This window comes from Nanorana parkeri, unplaced genomic scaffold (assembly GCF_000935625.1).
Source record: "Nanorana parkeri isolate BGI_ZX_2015 unplaced genomic scaffold, ASM93562v1 scaffold92, whole genome shotgun sequence".
Taxonomy (NCBI): Eukaryota; Metazoa; Chordata; class Amphibia; order Anura; family Dicroglossidae; genus Nanorana; species Nanorana parkeri.
In genome coordinates, this window is record NW_017306360.1 from 2,122,552 (window position 1) to 2,132,109 (window position 9,558).

Here is a 9,558-nt window from a genome sequence, read left to right on the forward strand (position 1 = left end):
GAGAGAGAGAGAGAGAGGCGAGAGAGAGAGAGAGAGAGGAGAGAGAGAGAGAGAGAGAGGCGAGAGAGAGCGTGAGAGTACCACATAGTTCACCTTTTTGCAAAGATGTAATAAATGCACCAACAATGATGAAAATAAAATAATTGTGCAGTTATTACATTTTTGCACTGGAGCCTGAAGAGCATTGTAACCGCACTAAGGGGTGCAATGCACAGACTCCTTCAGACTCTTCCTGGACCTTCTGTTATGGGACTGGAGAAAGTAATCAATGGACTTCAAGTGAGGTGTCATCACTGCACATCTGCTCCATTGAGATCTACGTGTCCCTCTGCTGCGGTGAAAAATGGAACTTGTAATCTCTCCATTTAGGAGATATCTGTGAATGGATGATTCGCCTGTGCAGATAAAGCCATGCACAGATGCATTTTTTTTTTTTACATTAATTCAGCAAAGCTTGTGCATAGCTCTACCAGCAGTCATGTTATCAATCAACTCGCATTGGCCACCGCGGCAAAGTGATGCAGCAGAGTGCACCTGACGACATGGCAACTGTACTCCAGCCAGCACTTCCTCCAGCTCTATAACAGAAGGTCCGTACTTCTGTAATGGTGCTGGAGGTAAACAATCAAGAGACTGGGCATTCCACCCGCGATGCACTAATTGTGGTTTCAATTCTCTAAATGCCTCAATGGAAAGATTAAACGCACATTGTTTACTATATCAATGTTGGCGCATTTACAAAATGTTTGCAAAAGAAGAACTATGCCTTTAGGCCTCATTCACACACGAATCGGCCTGCCCGTACAGCTCCGTGCAGGGCCGTACCAAGTAGCTGCCGGGAAGGACAGGTGCTGCGTGATTAGAACGCAGCACCCGTCCTTCTCTATGGGGCTATGCGGCCATACGCCCCCCTAAGCTCACCTCATTTGCAGGTCCGTAGAGGTGCTGGTTTTCTGGCCGGGACGCATACATGTTCCATTCCGGCGGCGTATGAATACGATCACCCGCACCCCTATGGACCTGCAAATAAGGTGAGCGTAGGGGGGCGTACGGCCGTGTAGCCCCATAGAGAAGAAGGACGGGGGCTGCGTTCTAATCACACGCAGCACCTGTCCTTCCCGGCAGCTACTTGGTACGGCCCCGCACGCAGCACGGAGCTGTACGTGCAGGCCGATTCGTGTGTGAATGAGGCCTTAAAGTGTGAAATAAGTTTAGTGCTGGAAAATGGTTACCTCTGCATTTCTCTTAAGTTCCTCAGTTTCTTCTTCCGTATACTCCATGTCGAAAACGTCTTCATTCCCAGAATCCTCATCTGACATTATCCCATCCAGCATCGAGCTATTAAACTCTAAACATCAATAAAACAACCAGTTATCTTTATTAAAATGACAACGTGATGGTCACTTGCCAAGAAGATGCATAAAACAAAACAAAATGTGGTTATGTCACCTTGTAAACTCAGTTCTGTAGCTCTTTTTAGGTCATCATCCTCCATTAGCTCTCGAGCCTCCTTCAAAAGAAACAAAGTTTTAGTTTAAAAGGAGAACTATGAGGTCAGTGATTTTCACTCATCCTCATAGTTCGTGACTGTCACTCACAGCTCCTTGCAGGGATTCCCAACCTCCCCCCGCTCCGATCCTCCAGCGCTGACTGGCGGAACGAACGGGAGAGGGTACAGCTGGGTCTGCCTCTAGATAGGCAGAGCCAGCTGTCAATCACGCAGCTGGGTGGATCTCGACATTAATGTCGGGATCCGTCCCGACTGCGGCGGTCTCTGTATACCGCGAGCTACCTAGGTTTGTGTCACGGGAGGACGCTAGTTTGTGTCCTCCCATGACCTGTAGGAGAACTATGGGGGAAACACTTACCCCATACTTCTCCTTTAAGGCAAATGAAAAAAATAAAAGGCAACAAAAACAAGACATTGACAGATTTCAAAGTGTCATACAATCATTTAAAACCATAATGTACAGGGAAACATAAAAACAAAGCAAACCTGTGATTTTCCCCATAAAGGGCAAAGAAACGGGCTCACTTAAATATGAAGTCACGTCACCAACATCTCCTAATACTCATCACCTCTTCAGACCCCCCACACACTTCATTCAGCTGCCGGAGCAAGTAGCAGAAGCCTATTGTAAACCAGTTGCTGTGGTCAGAGCTTACACAACGCTAAAAACTCTTGCCCCCCTTCCCACATGCATGCAGCAGCTCAGACACCTTGCGAATGCCTGCTCAGGAATCCATTGCTGCTTTGTGATTCAATGAGTCACATGCTTCCCCATACCCAAAAGTACCAGGCATTTCTTTTTGGTAGCTTAACATAGTGACAGGGAAGGGAAGGCAGGCATTTAAGTGCATTGTATGGGCAAAGCACAGGTTCACTTTACATAGTCAAAGCACATCAGATTACACAAAACCCGTAAATTCAGAATGATAGAATTTATTTAAACAATGGAGCCGTATAATGAAGATATGTCAGTAATTAAAGTCACAAGTTGCCTACTCTCATTTCTACAAAAGGAAATGCTCAGTGCCGCTGAGATTTTTAGAATCGGGCGCTCATTATTTATTAATAGAGGTTATTTTTGATAGTGCTGCCAATTTATGCAGCGTTTTACATACCATCCCCATCTTGACCTCCCCATCTCTCACACATACACGCAAACACATTAAGACGTAAGTACCCAGAGGAAACCCAAACAATTATAGGGAGAACATGTCGCTCCCCTCACCTGCTCTTGAAGAGACTGCGCGAGGGCCTGCTGCAGCTCCTGCTCCTCTCGCTCTCTCTCCAGCTCATACTGTACCCACTCCACCTCATTCTGAGCCCCCTCCGGAGTCTTGTTCTCTTTATTCTCATCAAAGTCTTTGACCAAGTCACTGTACTGGGTCACACCTGAAACAAGGAACACATTACCATTATTCTTTCCCTCCAAATGAAATGAGCATTTGCATCTCTGTCAGACATTCCATTTTTCAGTAATACAAGACTCGAGGGGCTGATCTACTAAAGGAACTGAGAATGTTCATAATGTGAGTAAAGTAAAACGTTTGTGTAAATACCGACTTCATTTATCCAATCAAATGCAGATGAAATAAGTAAACAAGAACTTTATTTTCACATGATTGGATCACTGAAGCGATTCTTCACACAACTTATTGCGTGAACATTCTCAAATCCTTTAGCAAACCAGCCTCAATGAGTGTCAGAAAATAGCTAAAAATTACCATTCATTAATGGATGCCTCAGTATCGAGACATCTATTAATGGAAGAGTTAAGCCTTAACAGACACCTGATGACTTTCAGGGATCGGGTGCCTGACAGTGAGAGCAGAGCGGTATTTACTGCATTTGCTGTCACTGTTTGACAGCTGGACCGGGACTAGGAAATCTCCATATATACCGGCCTTTTTCTAAAGTTTCAGCAATAGAAACATTTTGCTACAGGTTTCTTTTGCTGAAACAGTGTTGCAAGCTTCTGACCCTTCTGGGATCAAAAGTCTTTAGTGTCACTGAATAACCAAACAATTACATTATCAAACATAGTGAGATTCATTCACAATGACTGCTTGATAGAATAAAAAATAAAAAAAAGCGTAAACATTTTTTAAAGGAGAACTATGAGGGGCGTGCTTTTCACTCACCTCATAGTTCTAGCCGACCTGTGACAATGAGACTGTCACAGGTCGGCTCAGTAGATCGGGAGGTGAGCAAACATATACCGGCGTTCGCTCACCTCTCGATCCTGTCACGGCTCTCTGCCGTGACAGGGGAGGGGCTGGACTCCCCCCTCCGATCATCCAGCGCTGACTGGCGGAACGGACGGGGGAGGGGGCGGGTACAGCTGGCTCTGCCTCTAGATAGGTAGAGCCAGCTGTCACTCACGCAGCTGGGCAGATCTCGACATCAATGTCGGGATCCGCTCCGGCGTCTCAGTATACCGTGAGCTGTAGCTCGCGGTATACTGAGCTTAGGGTGACGGGAGGAGGCTAGTTTGCGTCCTCCCGTTACCCTAAGGAGAACTATGGGGAAAAGCCCTGACCCCATAGTTCTCCTTTAAATAAACTGCGGAAAGTGTAAAAATCTCTAAGACCTGCTAAGCTGCATATTTGTTTTTCACCAAGGGGTTATTTTTATTTTATTATTTAAGCCTCTCATGACAGTGATGTCATGAGGGGGTTAAATTGTCGTTGTCACTAAGCGTGACATTTAGAGACATTATATGGCAGGTGACCACTATTAGCTTTTAGAGAAAAAAAAAATGTAAATGTTAGCTTTTAGTTTTACGCTGAGAAGTACAGAAAACAGGACAAATAAATGAATTCATTTTAATGGATTTTTTTTAATTGTGCTAGGGGTTTCTAAAAAAAAATACATCAAAACTGGGGGGAAAAAAAAAATGTTTTCTTTATGGTTTTTCCTCATTTTTAAAATATTTTATTTGTCATAAGTGATGCGTTGGGTACACGTGTGATATAAATACATAGCCTCATCTGTCCTCTAAAAAAAACAATATATGTGTGGGTGCACTTAGTAAGAAAGTAGATTACTGCCGTGGAAGAATTACACAGCAAAAAGATAAAAAGTGCGTCAGTCATTAAGGAACAGAATCGAAAAACAAGCTCAGTCATGAAGGGGTTAAAAAGTCACAGCAGTATTTTTTTTATACACACACACACCTGAATCTTTTGCCACATTCGACTTCTGCTCTTCGGACACCTCCATAGTGGCAGTAGTTTCCTGCAGGTCGTCATCGCCACCAAATCCTGTGTCTGGGCTGCTTGCAAGTTTCTCCTCCTCTTGACCCATGGGACTGTCTTTTTTGCTAATTTCAATAACGGCAGCCATCAGATCTTCATCATTCATGTCATCGAAGCTTGTGTCAGCCACCTCTGGGCATTTGGGGCTTTGTGCTTTTGGTTTCTTTTGGATAGAGAAGGAAACAGGAATTTTTATTGAGAACAAAAAGTTCCGCACCAACTTATACCAAACAGCTATTAAAAAGGAGAACTATGAGGCGAATGCTTTTCACTCACCTCATAGTTCTAACCGACCTGTGACAATGAGACTGTCACAGGTCGGCTCAGTAGATCGGGAGGTGAGCGAACACATGCCGGCGTTCGCTCACCTCTCGATCCTGTCACGGCTCTCTGCCATGACAGGGGAGGGGCTAAATTCCCCCCTCCCCGCTCCGCCAGCGCTGACTGCCGGAACGGACAGGGGAGGGCACAGCTGGCTCTGCCTCTAGATAGGCAGAGCCAGCTGTCAGTCACGCAGCTGGGCGGATCCCGGCATAATTGTCGGGATCCGCTTCAGCTTCTCAGTATACCGCGAGCTACAGCTCGCGGTATACTGAGCTTTGGGTGACGGGAGGACGCTAATTTGTGTCCTCCCGTTACCGTAAGGAGAACTATGGGGAAAAGCCTTAACCCCCATAGTTCTCCTTTAAAGCTTTTGCCGGTACGATTAGGCCATTTTAAGTCTGGATCTGCGGTTTATCTTGGACTGGATACAAAAGGTGCGAAGTACCTTTAGATGCAATTTATTCACCAGATTCAAGTGAATGTAAACCCCCAACAATGAACTTCTCTTATTTACTGCCTCTCGGACCGACGTACCATTAAAAAGTGTTTTGTTAGATCTTTTCAATAAGGGTAAAAAAAAAAAAATTCGCCATAAATCCAGCGAGATTGTATGTACTTTACCCGTGTTGCACTGAAATCTCAAGAAGTGCTATAAGACCTGGCTGAGGTCTCCCCCCCCCACTTTAGGTTATGGTGATGAGGAGAGAAGGAGGTTCTCTGTAGTCCTTACAATTCTTGTCCTAGGGTAACAATGTTGCCCCTCCATAGATACAGCACAGTGAGTGAACATTGTCACCCTAGGATAGGAAGTGGGTTATTGGCGGTATAACGTGAAAATCAAAAGTTCTAAAAAAGGAAACTAATGCAGCCACCACATCTAAGGACGCGTAAGCTGCAATATGTTATATATTTGTTCTTGGGTTTAATTTCAGAAAGTTGTAAACTCCTTAAAAACTCTATATAGACTATTATGAAGGATTAAAGGAGAACTCTGGGTAAACTTTATTAACCCTTGCAGTGGGGCTACCCCCACACTGCAAGGGTTAAGAGCTCATTTTGGTCCAGGGAGGAAAATAAAGTTATACTACTACCATACCCTTCAGCAGAGACCTTAGACCAGGGGTAGCCAAACTCCGGCATTCCAGCTGTGGTGGAACTACAAATCCCATGAGGCATTGCAGGATTCTCATGGACATGACTCCCAGAGAGAGATGCATCATAGGATTTGTAGTTTCACCACAGCTGGAGGGCCGGAGTTTGGCTATACCTGCCTTAAACCATTGCAGTGGAGAGAGGCCCCAGGGACTCTTCTAAGAGCCGGCCGTCTTGGAGGATCAGGAGTATAACTTATTTTCTTACCTAGACAAAAAACAGCACTTAACCCTTGCAGTGCAGGGGTAGCTCCACTGCAAAGGTTCATAAATTTACCTGGAATTCTGCTTTAGGGCCGATGCAATCACATCAGTCCAGATTGATATAGGATTGTGTTCTAGGTTACTGAATTGTAAAGTTGTTGCAGTTTTCTAATGTAAGGCAACAGCAAAATATTTAGTTGAAATGTGTATATCAAGCTAACTGGCAAAATATACAGTTAAAATACATATAGGTGAACTGGAGCTTCTGCCAGACATCATAGCCAGGCTTGCAACCAATTTGCAGACTGCACTGGAATCCAGTATGAAGCCAAGCTTGTGACTGGATAATTGATGATCAGAAATACATTTATGAAGTGATCACAGCATTCCCCACCCTGGTAACCATGCTGATAGTTTTAGACTGACAACACTGTGCTAAGTAAAAGGAGTCTTGGTTGGCTTAGAGATTTCCCTCTCCATCAGTCATGCGCACACACTTTCCATGTTACTTCAGCAATCAGGTAATTCACAGTGCCACCGAGCTATCCAATGAGTCTACATAAGGACAACTCGTCATAGTGGTATCGCTCCAGGCAAACTTCTGGCTACATAGAAGAAACACACATCAGTGCTTCACCAAAAAATAATCAGGATTGGTCACCTGGTCTTCAGTCTGCTGCTCCTTTCCCTGAAAAATGGTGCTCAGCCTTTGGGTGCTGGCCACACATCTCTTCAGATGCTCGTCATCACTTTCAGAGTCCAGACAAACAGGTGTGTTGCTTGCAGATTTCAAGGGCTGCTTTCTAAAACGGAGAATATTATACTTAAAAGGGAATTATATATCTATCTATATATAAGCCGTATTAGTCCAGTAGACAAGATGTCAAAAAAGACAAAAACGCAGTATTGCAGTGTGCAATGATACTTTTCTTATTGGACTAACAAAATATATAAAAGACAAGCTTTCGAGAGTGAACCTCTCTTCTTCAGGTCAGGTATTGCTTCTGACCTGAAGGAGAGGTTCACTCTCGAAAGCTTGTCTTTTATACATTGTTAAAAGCACATTTTTTTTGTCAGTCACATTTTGACTTTTTCACATTTACATTATCAGTCAGCATGCCTGGGTTCTTTAAAAAGGTTTACCAGGCGAATCTTAACTGCTTTGCTGAAATAGTCTGTTTCCAGAGCTCAATAGCTCATCATCGGAATGAAGCGGAGGAGTGAGTAACCTTCCCTCATCTACACCTCTGTTCATACAATCGCCACTTTGAGATTGGAGGGGTTTAGTCTAAGGCTTCATTCACACTGCTAAGAGCAAGCTCGTACAGATCCGTGAGGCGTGCACGGCCGTATCGGGCTGCTCTCGGGAAGGACAGGTGCTGCCTGTGATTGTACGCAGCAGCCTGTTCTCTATGGGAGTACGCGGCCGTACGCTCACGCAAAGTGCACATCTGTGTGGGTGTCCGTGCTCGGACGTAGACAGGATATATCCTGTCTGCATAAGAGTACAGACACCCGCACAGATGTGCAGCTCGGGTGAGCGTACGGCCGCGTACTCCCATAGAGAAGAACAGGCTGCTGCGTACAATCACAGGCAGCACCTGTCCTTGAAGGGACCGGCCTGATACGGCCGTGGCACGCCGCACGGATCTGTACGGGCCGGCTCTTAGCAGTGGGAATGAGGCCTAAACGCGAACAACCTCTGCTGTGCTCATCCTTCAAGAAACCCAAATAATCCAATGCCATGGATGAACCATGTATTTAATGTACATGTGTAAATGTAAGATTGTACAGAAATAGTAAAAAGCATCAATTTAAAAAAAATAGGATTTTTGTACTCACCGTAAAATCCTTTTCTCTCCGTTCATTGAAGGACACAGGCAACAGATCGTAGATCCTGAATGGTAGGGTAATATCGCCACCTGCAGGAGAAGGACGCTAGGCACAAAACTAAAGACCAATTACAGCCTAGGGGCGGCCCCTGCCGGTGGCCAAACCCCCCACCTGCTGACAAGTCTCCAGTTTATGTCCAGAACCAAACCCAGATACTCCAGGCGTGGAGAGGGCACCAGGCAAAACTTTCGCATGTCCAGCAGCCACCCGAACTCCACCAAGGACCGCACCGTGACCCCCAGAGCCGTCACCATCGAAGAATGCGACTCCGCCCGTAGGAGCAGAACGTCCAGGCACCCCACAATCGAAACTCCCCGGCAACTCCAGGATCGGGGCCAGCACCCTGGTGAAACACAAGTGGGGCCGACGCCAGCGCCACAAACTGAAAATGGTCCTCCCCCACCTCGAAACGAAGATATCGCTGATGAGACTCGCAAACGGGTACATGAGGGTATGCATCCCGAATCTCGATGAAGGCCAGAAGATCTCCCTGACGAAGCCAGGCCGCCACGGACCGGATCGACTCCATCCGGAACCGACGGGCCCACACGAAGGTGTTCAAACGCCTGAGGTCCAGGATGGGCCACACCCCCTCTTTCTTGGGCACAGTAAATAGGTTTGAATAAAACCCTTTGAACCACAGGAGCCCATCTATGGCCCACTGAAGCCCGAGCACCATGGCAGGGGGGAGACAGGAGGCTGCAGCTGTGAGAGAACAGCGCAGCCAAAGCTTACCTCACGGAGGGGGCCCGAGAAGCTCCCCCAGAGCCTAAGTCCCCCCCAAGGCAGCCCGCACAGGAGCCCATCTGCGGCCCACTGAAGCCCGAGCACCATGAGGCAGGGGGGAGGGGGGAGACGGGAGGCTGCAGCTCCAGGTCCCCACGACACATCCACCGCAGACCCCACATACATACCCCCACGGAGCGAAGGCTGGACTCCACAACCAGGATCCAGGACGAGTAGGGAAACGGTAGGAAGACGCCCCCGACCGTAGCCGCGGCGTCACCAGCCTGAGGGGAGCGCTGTGACAGGCAGGCCCGGACCCCCTGTCATATGCACTCCCCGGGACGAACCCACAGGCGTCAGGGGGGACCACATGTCGCAGCCGACCCACCGTGGCAGAGTCTGCATGCGCTCGACGGTCACCCAGGGGAGACTACAAGGATCTACAGTCATCCAGCATGTCGCCCTGGGGACACTTGCTAGAAGAAATCGAGTCAAA

General features: G+C 46.9%; 1 protein-coding gene across 1 annotated transcript in view; it reads right to left on the bottom strand.

Annotated features, from left to right (window-relative positions):
* The window catches only part of USP37 (ubiquitin specific peptidase 37), a 37,190-nt gene that overhangs the window by 2,911 nt on the left and 24,721 nt on the right, over positions 1-9,558 (bottom strand). The window contains exons 17-21 of the mRNA XM_018552582.1: positions 7,105-7,246; positions 4,684-4,927; positions 2,736-2,899; positions 1,450-1,510; positions 1,233-1,348 (exon numbers count right to left, since the gene is read on the bottom strand). Of these exons, the coding sequence (XP_018408084.1) occupies positions 1,233-1,348; positions 1,450-1,510; positions 2,736-2,899; positions 4,684-4,927; positions 7,105-7,246 (727 nt within the window). The remainder of the gene's footprint in view (positions 1-1,232; positions 1,349-1,449; positions 1,511-2,735; positions 2,900-4,683; positions 4,928-7,104; positions 7,247-9,558) is intronic.